Source organism: Ursus americanus, chromosome X (genome assembly GCF_024610735.1).
Source record: "Ursus americanus isolate L20-20 chromosome X, mUrsAme1.1.p, whole genome shotgun sequence".
NCBI lineage: Eukaryota > Metazoa > Chordata > Mammalia > Carnivora > Ursidae > Ursus > Ursus americanus.
In genome coordinates this window covers 79571956-79584204 of record NC_142164.1, presented here as the reverse complement: position 1 = coordinate 79584204, position 12249 = coordinate 79571956, and the positions used below count along the sequence as shown (strand labels likewise).

Sequence of the window (12249 nt, the reverse complement as noted above, 5' to 3'; positions counted from 1 at the left end):
GATAACTGGCGAAGCAAAATGTGGAAAAGATATGTAGAGAACATACGAAGTACTGGCCACGAACAAGAGAAGGGACATCACTTCTGACACTGGTATTAAGGAGAGTCAGAAAGGGATGTTTTTAATTTTTACGGTTTTGGAAAAGCAAGAAATAGGGAGAGCTTCTTTCTTGGTGCCCTTTTATTCCCTGTGAATAAGGTAGTAAGGGCATTCTGGAGTGTGAGAGGGGATGGCCAGGGGCCAGAGGAAAGACAAGGAAGCTTGCAACCATCTTTAGGAAATGAAAGAACATTGATGGGCAGTAATGAACACCTATCTAGGTTGGAAATGAAGTGTTTGTAGTTTTGTCTTTTATTTCTAGGTACGTTCAACTGCCAAGAAGTAGGAGCAAAGAAGGCAAACATTGGGTTTGATTTTAGACTGTGAATGTGGTGGTGGTGATTGTGGGTGGTGGAAGGTTTGAGGGGCTAATAAATAAGTTGTTGAGGTTACTGATGGGATTTGTTCAGGTTATAGACCATGGGATCTAGTCTCATCAGGGAAGAGTATATTCTCAGGAAAATTCTGTGGATCCAGAGAAAGAGAAGTTGTGTGAATATGTGCATGGGTGTGGGAGAAGTTGTATAAAAATTTCAAAGCTCAAAAGAGTAGAAGTAACAAGGTGATATGGCAGACAAGAAATGGTGGTCAGAGTAGGTTATTGGAGCTTAAGAGTTCAGAGGAAAAGTAGTTCTGGATGATGAGTGAGTTGGAGTAGAGGAGGTCAAGGAACTGAAGCTGGGGTGATGGACAAGTTAGCCATGAGATATCAAAGATACTGCAGAAGATAAAAGGTGATAAAAAGAGTGGAGAGGAAGATGAAGAAGATGCTATATTTTGTAGAAGGGGTTAGTATAGCTGTGAGACAGATGGCATTGAAAATCAAAGGAGCAGAGATTTTCACAGCAGGGAGATGATTTAGGGAATGGAAGCAGCAGTTGCCAACATGAGTTGTTGCCCTTAACCAGTTTAGCAGCAGATTCCTTGGATGGCCCTGGCTTTGTTTGTCTCAGTTTTGTCTTTGCCCTTTTTGGTGGGGGGCAATAACCAGGGTTAGGGCCAAGAAAGGACTGGTGGTCTTGAATGTAAGGAGAGCTAAGATAGCATTCTATATTGATTTCTATTTTTGGAGGGACTTAACTGCCCTTAGCTACTTTAGGGTAGGACCCTGGCTTGCCCAGGTGTGTGTTTCCAAAAATCCTATTGCAAATGGATATGTTAGCCAGTCCCCATACTTTTTATAGAGAGAGGTAGGTGCTTTTTATATAATATCATTCATCATCTCAGAAAGGTTGAGAACACATACTTTAAGGGAATTCCGTAGGAAGGCCCTGGATTCTTCCTTTTTTAAAAAATATTTTTAGATTGTGCAATATAACAAAAATACCAAAAGTTCTGTAAAATGTAAATGTACACTAAGCTGAATAATTATAAAGTAAACACCCATAAAAGAACCTTCCAGAACCAAAAATAGAACATTGGAAATTATTCAGAAGCCTCCGCTCATAATCTTCTCTCTCCCCCAGAGGTAACCATTTATCCTGACTTGACTTTTGTGGTTATTACTTATTTGCCCGTTTGTATAGACACGTGCACGCATATACACCTATTTATACATTTTACTGTTTATGGACATTTGGATTACCTTCTATTTTTGGCTGTTGTGACTAGTGCTGCTAAGAATATTCTTGTACACCTGTTGCATATGTGCATGAGTTTCTCTAAGATATATATCTGGCAGAGGGATTACTTGGTAATAGTATGTGCATCCCTTCAACTTTATTAGATGATGGAAAGTGGATCGCCACAAGAATTGTACCAGTTTTGACTATGAAATGTATGTGGATTTATACCTTGGTTTTTTTCTCCTCCACAGTTTTGAGGCCAGAGAACTATGGCTTGGAGATGACCCAGGGGTAGCCAGGACCTGTGATTTGCTGTGGATACGGGGGACTTGATTACTGTTTCACATTTCTCCTGGAACAATTGCACTTAACTGCTTCAGGGGGCTTCCACAGGAGAACCTTGGTTTGGTCCCATCTTTCCCAGAATCTTAAGGCCCAAGAATTGGGCTCCAGAATTGAGTGTGGTTGCCCAGCCTCTGAGGGCATTTGAGAATGAAGGAGGCTGCATTATTATCCTGCAATGCAAACAGTTGATTTTAGCAATTAGCCAGGAGTTCTGTAGGGGGGCTCTGAGTCAGTTGTCTCTTTTTCAGACTCAAGGGTCAAGAATCAGAACCAGGAAGTTAATAACCAGCATCTGTGGATGGCCGAGTGTAAAGACTAGTGTAGTGGCTTAGATGACCCTGTGTCTTTGGAGGGTCCTTGAACAACTGTCTTTAGCCAGCTCCCTCCTTGTCCCTTTCTTTCCCAGAGTCTGTCCTTTAGGGAGCCCTTGCACAGGGCCAGGAGGGCCCTGGCTTTTTTATTTCTTCCCCAGAGTTTCAAGGTTTTATAGAAGTACACTTGTAGTGATTAAAAAATGAGTTTATTAACTTTCAGAAAATTGACAAAATGTTCTATATGAAGATGTGAAATATTATACATGTGTATTATTGATTTTTTATTTTAAAACAAATAATGGAATAATAAATAATTCCAAACTTTAATTGCAATTAGTATTTAATGTACCTTTTGGATGTGACTATAGTTTTTAGTTATTTCACAAAAATTAATATATTAGCATATTAGTTCACTCTTTCTTTACATTTTACTACTGTTATTATTTTTGCTTTCTCTGTACATGTTGAGAATTTGAATTTTCAAGATAAGTCATTGAAAACAGTGGCATGTTTGTTGTAGCTCTTCACTTGATATCCTTTCATCCTTTGGCTGCTGTTTTTGTCAAACTGTTTAATGCCTAACTATAGCCCCTCACATATTCGCAAGGCAAAGATATTCTAGAAAATGTGTTATCTTTATTATCGGTTGGACACGACATTAACCCTGTTAGCTTTTACATGTTGTGCTCTGCTCTATATTACATGGCAACCCGCCTGAGGATGTCCATCTCACAGATATTGCTTGAATGGTATGTTATGCACAGGTTTGGCATACCAGTATGCTGTGGTTTACTAGTTGGGAATGTTGGGACCAGAGGTGTGGAAGAATCAGCAGGCTTATGAGAAAACTAGCTCATCTATGGCTAGGTGAAGGGATGTTCTAAAAATCACTGAAGGGTGTACGTAAGCTTATTTTTCAAGAATGGGGATTCTAGAGGTCACAAAGGAAAGATTCCAGGTGGAAAGGAGCACAGTGAACCGATAGCTTCAGGGGGAGATGGGCATAGCTTGCTACTTTTCATTCCCTCTATTTGTTTTGGTTATCAGGAAAATATTTTCCCAGGGCACTGGCAGACAAGTGTGAATGAACAAAGGGGGAAGTCATAGAAGGTGAGAGGGGAAACATACACAGTCTAAGAATGTCAGAAGTGCTAGGATACCAGTGGGAAAGAGAGTGGAAACCTTAAAAAAGTCAGATACACCATTAATTAATCAAGTAAGGAAAAATGGAGTGATCTAGACTCTGCTGGATAATGAGGACACAATTAAATTAGGTGTATTTTCTACTGAGTCTGGTGGATGAGATAGACACAGACATTGCAACAGGGAGTGCTATGATGGAGGGGAGACCAGGGTGTGGTACTGTCAAAAGAAACATGGAGGAGGGCCTCTAACCCATCCTAGAGGCTCAGTGAAGGCCTCCTGGAAGGCACCAGGTTGAGAACTTAATTTTGCATAGAAGTAGCCATTATTCTGGCAATGGATGAGAATCGTCTGAGGGTGGGGACCAGAGAGCAGGTATATCGTAGCTGCCCGGTTAGCCATTTAGTCTTGAACTTGGGAAGTACCTGAAGAAATGGACAGTTGAGAGGCTACTCTGGTTTAGTAGAGCTAGGGAAAAGGGGTCAAGTAGAAGTGAATCATTTCATAAATGGTTAAATTTATGATGCAGTTTTAATAACCTTAGCCCTCATGAAAGAGTAGCCTCTTCTGTTTTCCTCACTATGCCATGAAATGATAATCATTTTCCATATATGTGTTTTTCATCTTGTTTAAGGAATTCTTTCTTACCTTGATTTCATAAAGGTATTCTACTATATTCTCCTATAAAACTTTTATAATTTTCTTTTCACAGTTAGTTTCCAGTTGGAATTTATTTTTGTGTATTGTATGACGTAGAGAACTTACTTTTTTTTTTTTTCCGGAATGATTTATCTGTGGTTCTGGGATTATTTACCGAATAGTCTGTTCATTGTCCACAGATTTATAATGCTGTCTCTATCATATACCAAGTTGTAATAGATGTATATGTCTGCTTTTAGGCTTCCTATTCTGTTCCATTGTTCTATTTGTCTGTATCTATACTAGTCCTACATTGTTAATTACTATAGCTTTGTAATGCATCTTAATATTTGGTAGGGAAAGGCTCCTTCCTTATTCCTCTTCCTCAAAAATATATTTTTGCCCTTTACTTTTCCATATGAATTTTAAGGTAAGTTTAACATGGTCTATAAGAAACATTGAAATTTTGATTAGAACTTGTTTCTGTTTATAGGTTTATAGATTTTGTTGCATCTTTACAACAATGAATACGGTTCATCCCTCCTTTTGTCTAGGTATTTTTAATGTCTTTGGAAAAAAGTTTTATAGTTTTCTCCGTAAGGGTTTCATGCATATTTTGTTAGACATATTTCTGTGTACCTGATAAGTTTTTATTGTCCTCGCTGATCTTTTTTAAATTATGTTTTGTAACTGATTGTGGCTGGTGTATGGGAGTGCTTGATTCTGGTGCATTGTTCTTACTTTGCTTACCTCTTTTTCTAGATCCAGTTGTTTATAGGTTTTGTTGTGTTTTTATATAAACTTTATATAAAACATACTTAAAGGTATGTAAATCATAACTGTACAGCTCATTGAATTATCACGAAGTATTTTTGGCTTGTTAGTGTAATTTGTGAATAATTGTAATTTTTCCCCTTGCAGCCCTTGTACCTCCAAATATTGATATCATTCTGTATAAAATAAAATAGAATTTCTTTTCTTAAACTATTTTCACTGAAGCGTTTCTGAGGCTTCATGCTCTACATAGTGGTGTTTGGTATGTAAATACTTTTGAAGTTATCAAAGAAAGGACATTACCTTTACTTGGAAATTCCAACAGAACTTAATAAAAGAGCTTGCAGGGTAGTGATATTTCAGATAATTGACTGTAGTCCAGGATTTGGTGTTCAGCATTTGTGAAATGCTGAAATGAAACTTGGTGAAAAACAAATATATACAAATTAATGTACTGAGACTAAGATAGATATAGAAAGAAAAACACACCCATCCTACAGTAATACATACTTTCTAGTGACCAGAACAGTCAGGTCCTTTCTCCAGAGCACGTCAGTTCCCACATTGGGATACTTGGGAAATCAAACTAAGAAAACAGCTTGTTGCTTACTGTGAGCATGGAATTAAAGCAAAGAAGGCAGAGAATCTCACAAGCATGGGGTCTTTTGTGCAGCTGTGAATCATTTGAGGAATGCGTTTGAATGCTCTACCCTCTCTTCATCACACTCCAAGCAGTTTGAGGGGCAGCAAGATGTAGTGGAAAAATACTGGGTTTTGTTGACAGTTGACAGGGACTTGAATCCTAGCTCTTTGCGTATTGATCTTAGGCAAGTTAGTTCTCAGAGTTTCATTTTTCTCACTGGCGGAGTAGAAATCATGACACTGCTAATTTAAAAGAAATATATTTTTTCAAATTATTTGCTGTATCCTGCAGAATTACGGGTTTAGATTTGATAATCCATGCCTGTGGGTGAAGAGGAAAGTGCCAATGATCCTTTCTAATTTGTTAGAATGATCTTAAAGTATTAATCCGTTTCCAAATACAGAGATTGCAGAGACAACTTTATCACTAGGTGGTATTAGCTTCCTCTTGCTGCTGTAATACATTTTGACAAATATAAATAATAAACACATATATTATCTTACAATTCTGGAGGTCAGCAGTCCTAAAAATCAAGGTGTTGGCAGGCTTGAGCTCCCTCCAGAAGCTCTCAGGGAGAATATATTCTCTTGCTTTTTTCAGCTTCTAGAGATCACCTGCGTTCCTTTTCATTCATGGTCCTTTTCTCTCTCTACAGATCACCAGTATAGCATCTTCACCTTCTCTGACTCTGACTCTCTACTTCCACTGTTATATCTCCGTCTCTGACTTTGGTCCTTCTGTTTCTTATAAGGACTCTTGTAATTACGTGGAGCCCACCGGTAATCCGGGATAACTTTTTCATCTTAAGATCCTTGATCACTTACGCAAAGTCCCATTTGCCATGTAAAGTAACATATTCACAGGATCAGGACATCTTGGGAAGGCTATTATTCTGTCTGTTACACCAGGTTAATGAGTTAACAAACAAGATACCTAGTTAGAATTACATATTTCTTTTGTAGGTTATTTTCATAGGTTATTTTCATCAATTTCTAAAGTTGTGGGAGTCCTACAAAATGTCTTTCTTTAAATAGTACTTCCAAGGAAAGATTTGTATTAACAGAGAATAGAACTACTTGGTAACAGTTATGATTATTCATAAGTCTCCATATTGTAAGAGAGAACTAGATTGACATTCTTTTTTTTTATTTTAATGTTTTTTTATTATGTTAGTCACCATACAGTACATCCCTGGTTTCTGATGTAAAGTTCGATGATTCATTAGTTGTAGATTGACATTCTTGTTAAAATTTCTCAATTTAACATCTTTTAAATTTAGATTTTTTGAGATAAGTGTGAAGCAAGATGGTTTCTACCCCTCCACAGCTCGAGGGAAGAGTACAGAGCCTTCATCTCTCTTTGAGTTTCCTTTTGTTGATTGTGAAGATTTGTATTTGTAAAGTTAGGCTTTGGAATTCCATTAGCTAATTTTAAGTAGAAAACAGGTCTGGAGCCAATTTTGCTTGTGGAAATGGAGAGGAAATGGAGAAAGGGCTGAAAAGAACTTTATTATCAATGAAATTCTGTATTCTGTGCCTTGTAAAGTAGTTGTTCAGATTCAGTGTGATCACTTTACAAGGCCCTGACACCTTAGTGAATGAGAGCAGTTTGAGTCTTTAATACTCTTTTCCGTACTTTCCACCTTTTTGTTTCCTTGTGCTGTACTCTAATAATTTTTACAAATTATTTTCTTAATCTGTTGATTAATGCAATCCCTTGGGTTTTTCATTTGAGGCACTGTTTTTTTTTTCTTCCAAATTTCGATTAGGTTTAATTGTGATATATACCATGTATTATAATTTCCTGATGCTTGGAAATACCTTCAAGTTTGTTATTTACTTCTTTATGTGTAGTAAAATAATTATCTTATAGTTTGTGTTTGCTAATCCCAGTGTTAAGTCTTTCCTGTTACCAGCTGATCCTGCTGTTTTGGCTTCTTTAGATAAATTCAAGGCTCAAGGATCCCTAGGCCAAGTCATGTAATTCAGCCTGAGCATCAGAATGACCTGCTTCCACTCATCAAACCCCTGAGAGAGTAGCCTGGTATAGTTCTAGACTTTAATTTGTTTCTTTTGCCTTCAAAACAACCGAAATGAAAGTTAAAATTTTTTTGGAATGGACAAATGCCCTCAGGGCAGAAATTGCCTCCTTGCTTATCTGTTTCTCTAGATTCCCCTTTTCCCCTGCTGTTTCCTTGATGTTTCTGTATTTTTATTGCCCTGTACTTTTATTGTTTTTAAGTAGATGTTATTTCTTTGTCATCAAGATTTTGTTTTGTTTTGTTTTCAGCATGAGGGTTTGTCCAAACAACCTTGTGGGCAATAACCAGAATTAGGAAATTTTCCTACAACTCTTTCCTATGCTTTCTTTGGGATTAGGTTCAGGCTCAGAGCTTCTCATTACCTTGTGGGTTTTCTTTTCTTTATTTTATAGACGAAACATCCAGTGTTTAGAAGAGTAAAGATACTTGCCCAAGGTCACCTAGCAAGTAAGTAATAATACTGGTTTTGAGCCCAGCTCTGTCTAGTCCTGAAGCCTGTGTGCTTAACCAGTTCAGTGCACTGCATCCTTTGGATTCTGTTGTTTTTTTGTTCTGGAATATGGAACATCTTTCTTCTAGGAGGAGAGTAAATGTTGCATTGTGTTTCTCTTACTAAGTTTTCATCCCTCAAGATCAGCACCCTCTCTCTTGTTCCTGGGGATTACATGCATTTCTATGCCTCTTTCAGAAGATCTATGCCTGTTTCTGAGACATCCTAATAAATAAGAGACCCTCTTCTACATCTACCCTGTGCCTTTCAGAACTGAATTTAGGGACAGTCAGTACCCCAGCTTTAACCACAAGGTTTTATTTTCTTTTCACCTGCAGGATTTTCCACCTCGAAAGACCAAAATGCATTCCCAGCTGAATTTGGAAAGAGCTAAGGACAAAGGGATCCAAGAAGAAATTCTCTCAGGTGAACGAAGACAGGAGAATGAGACAGGTAGGAGCTCGAGAATTTATAGTTTTGTTAGTGTTAAGATAGTTTTGGAATTTTGGTTGGCGAATGCCCACAGGGCACCTTGACATGGTGGAAAACACAGGAGCCTTGGAGCCACACACATTTGAATTGACACTCAGTTCCCTTACTTATTAACTCTAAAATACTGGGTCAATCAGTTCTCTTCTCTGGCATCAGTTTCTTCATTTATATAACTTGAATAATAATACCTATCTCTCAAGGTTTCCATGTGAAATATAGGAAATATATTTTGGTAAAGTGTTTGCGCTTGGTACATGCTTACTAAAGAATTGTAGTATTATTATAATTCTTGTTGCAACTGTAGGGGCAGAAAAATGTTCCCTTCTTTTTTTTTCTAGATGGACTATTACATGTATTTATTATCTGTTTGCATTTCTTTTTTGTGAATGGTTTACTCATGTTCCTTGCCTGTTTCTGTATTTGGGTCTGTCATTTAGTTGTTAAGATTTTGGGTAAGAATAGTATCTACTTCAAAGAGGGAAATTTCAGAAAAAGTCAAAATTCTAAAGAATGTTAGAGATCCAGAATCCAAGGCCAATTCATCATAGTCTCTGCTGTGGAGAAGACTTGGCATGTGATGACATAGGCTGCAAGAAAGCTTAGCAGGGAAGGATATAACATACTCCCTTCTCTGCAGAAATCTGTTGTGGGCACAATACTGCCACTTTCAAAAAATAATCCTACCAAAGAGAAAGACTGAGTACATTAAGGAAAGACTGAGCTAGATGTTTTTATATGAGGAAAACCTTTAGGAGAAAGGTATGGTTTATTTTTTAATTTAAATTCAATTAATTAACATGTACTGTATTATAAATTTCAGAGGTAGAGTTCAGTGATTCATCAGTCTTAAATAATACCCAGTGCTCATTACATCATGTGCCCTCCTTAATGTCCATCACCCAGGGATGGAGTAATGGGTAACAGAGGTATAGTTTATAGGACCATAACTGTGCAAAGGTTTTAGAATTTGTGAGACACTAGAAAATTTCCAATGGGGAGAAGCCCTACATGTATGATTAATGTCTAAAAGCCTTTTGTTGGTGTTCAGGGTCGATGCCTCAGAGTACTCATAGTAGAGGGAAACCCTATGAAGGTAACGAATATAGAAATTTCTGTCATGATGCTGAGCTTATTTGACATCTGAGGACTCACACCTGAGAACTTATTAATTCATATGGCTATGAAAACATGGAGAGGCCTTCAGGCAGAATTTAATTTCTCTTTCAACACCAGAGATTTCATAGGGTAGGAAAACTTTTCCAATGTGAGAGAAATTGCAGTGGGTAATCAAGCTTTCTCAGTCATAATGAAAATGCAGAGAGAAACCCTATGAATGTATTGACTATGGGAAAGACTTCAGAACAAGTTCAGACTTTTTAAAAGTTTTTTAAAAATTCTGTATTTGATTTTAAAGATTTTATTTATTTATTTGATCGGGGGGGCGGAGAATAAGCAAGAGGAGCAGCAGCCGGAGAGGGAGAAGCAGGCTCTCTGCTGAGCAGGGAGCCTGACGCAGGGCTCAATCCCAGGACCCTGGGATCATGACCTGAGTTGAAGACAGACGCTTAACTGACTGAGCCACCCAGGCACCCCTAGACTTTCTTTTAGTGTAAGAGAGTTCATAGGGGAGAAAACTCTATGTTCGCAATGCCTGTGGGAAGGCTTGCAGATCCAGTTCAAACCTTGCTAAGCATGAAAGAATTGACAGTGCAAAGAAACCTTATGGTGTGTAATGAATGTGGGAAAGGGATTTTGGTGATATCAGTCAGAAAATTTATAACGGAGATGGAAAGAGATCCTTGTTTATCATCTGTAAATTCATAGTGGAGAGAAATTGTACCCGTAATGAATAAGCCTTCATTTAGAGGCTAAGATTTTTTTATATATATATCTTTTTTTAAATAATTTTCTTAGTAACATGTAATGTATTATTTGTTTCAGGGGTCCAGGTCTGTGATTCATCAGTCTTACACAAGTCACAGCACTCACCATAGCACATACCCTCCCCAATCTCCATCACCCAGCCACTCCATCCCTCCCACCCCCCTCCACTCCAGCAACCCTCAGGTTGTTTCCTGAGATTAAGAGCCTCTTATGGTTTGTTTCCCTCTCTGGTTTCCTCTTGATTCATTTTTTCCTCTCTTCCTCTATGGTGCTCTGCCTCGTTTCTCAAATTCCATGTATCAGTGAGATCATATGATAATTGTCTTTCTCTGATTGACTTATTTGGCTTTAGCATAATACCCTCTAGTTCCATCCACATTGTTGCAAATGGCACGATTTCATTTTTTGATGGCTGCATAATAATCCAGCGTGTGTGTGTGTGTGTGTGTGTGTGTATACACCACATCTTCTTCTTCTTTTTTTTTTTAAATGACTTTTTATTATATTGTGTTAGTCACCGTACAGTACATCACGGGTTCCGATGTTAAGTTCGATGCTTCATTAGTTGCGTATAACACCCAGTGCACCATGCAATACGTGCCCTCCTTACTACCCATCACCAGTCTATCCCAATCCCCCACCCCCCTCCCCTCTGAGGCCCTCAGTTTGTTTCTCATAGTCCATAGTCTCTCATGTTTCATTCCCCCTTCTGATTACCCCCCCTTCTTTATCCCTTTCTTCCCCTACCGATCATCCTAGTTCTTATGTTCCATAGATGAGAGAAATCATATGATAATTGTCTTTCTCTGATTGACTTATTTCACTTAGCATTATCTCCTCCAGTGCCGTCCATGTTGTAGCAAATGTTGAGAATTCGTTCTTTCTGATAGCTGAGTAATATTCCATTCTATATATGTACCACAGCTTCTTAATCCATTCATCTGTTGAAGGGCATCTCGGCTCCTTCCACGATTTAGCTATTGTGGACAATGCTGCTATGAACATTGGGGTGCATATGGCCCTTCTCTTCACTACGTCTGTATCTTTGGGGTAAACACCCAGTAGTGCAATGGCTGGATCATAGGGTAGCTCAATTTTTAACTTTTTAAGGGACCTCCACACTGTTTTCCAGAGTGGCTGTACCAACTTGCATTCCCACCAACAATGTAGGAGGGATCCCCTTTCTCCACATCCTCTCCAACAATTGTTGTCTCTTGCCTTGTCTATTTTTGCAATTCTAACTGGTGTAAGGTGGTATCTCAGTGTGGTTTTGATTTGAATTTCCCTGATGGCTAATGATTTTGAATATTTTTTCATGTGTCTGTTAGCCATTTGTATGTCTTCATTGGAAAAGTGTCTGTTCATATCTTCTGCCCATTTTTTGATTTGTTTATTTGTTTCTCGTGTATTGAGTTTGAGAAGTTCTTTGTAGATCTTGGATACCAGTCCTTTATCTGTAGTGTCCTTTGCAAATATATTCTCCCAACCGTGGGCTGCCTCTTAGTTTTTCTGACTGTTTCCTTGGCTGCGCAGAAGCTTTTTATCTTGATGAAGTCCCACAAGTTCATTTTATCTTTTGTTTCTCTTGCCTTTGGAGATGTGTCATGAAAAAGGTTGCTTTGGCCGATGTCGTAGAGGTTGCTGCCTATGTTCTCCTCTAGAATTTTGATGGATTCCTGTCTCACATCGAGGTCTTTCATCCATTTGGAGATTATTTTTGTGTATGGTGTGAGAGAGTGGTCAAGTTTCATTCTTTTGCATGTAGCTGTCCAATTTTCCCAGCACCATTTATTGAAGAGACTGTCTTTTTCCCACCGGAT

The 12249-nt window shown here is 38.2% G+C and overlaps 1 protein-coding gene across 2 annotated transcripts in view; it reads left to right on the top strand.

Moving 5' to 3' along the window:
* MAGED1 (MAGE family member D1) overlaps nt 1-12249 on the top strand; it is a 63956-nt gene that overhangs the window by 10432 nt on the left and 41275 nt on the right. Inside the window, exons 2-3 of one of the 2 annotated variants that reach the window (XM_087860218.1) lie at nt 7956-8010; nt 8392-8506. In XM_087860218.1, coding sequence (XP_087716344.1) covers nt 8416-8506 — 91 coding nt within the window. In that variant the 5' untranslated portion in view covers nt 7956-8010; nt 8392-8415. The remainder of the gene's footprint in view (nt 1-7955; nt 8011-8391; nt 8507-12249) is intronic. The other variant, XM_087860217.1, reaches the window with a different exon arrangement.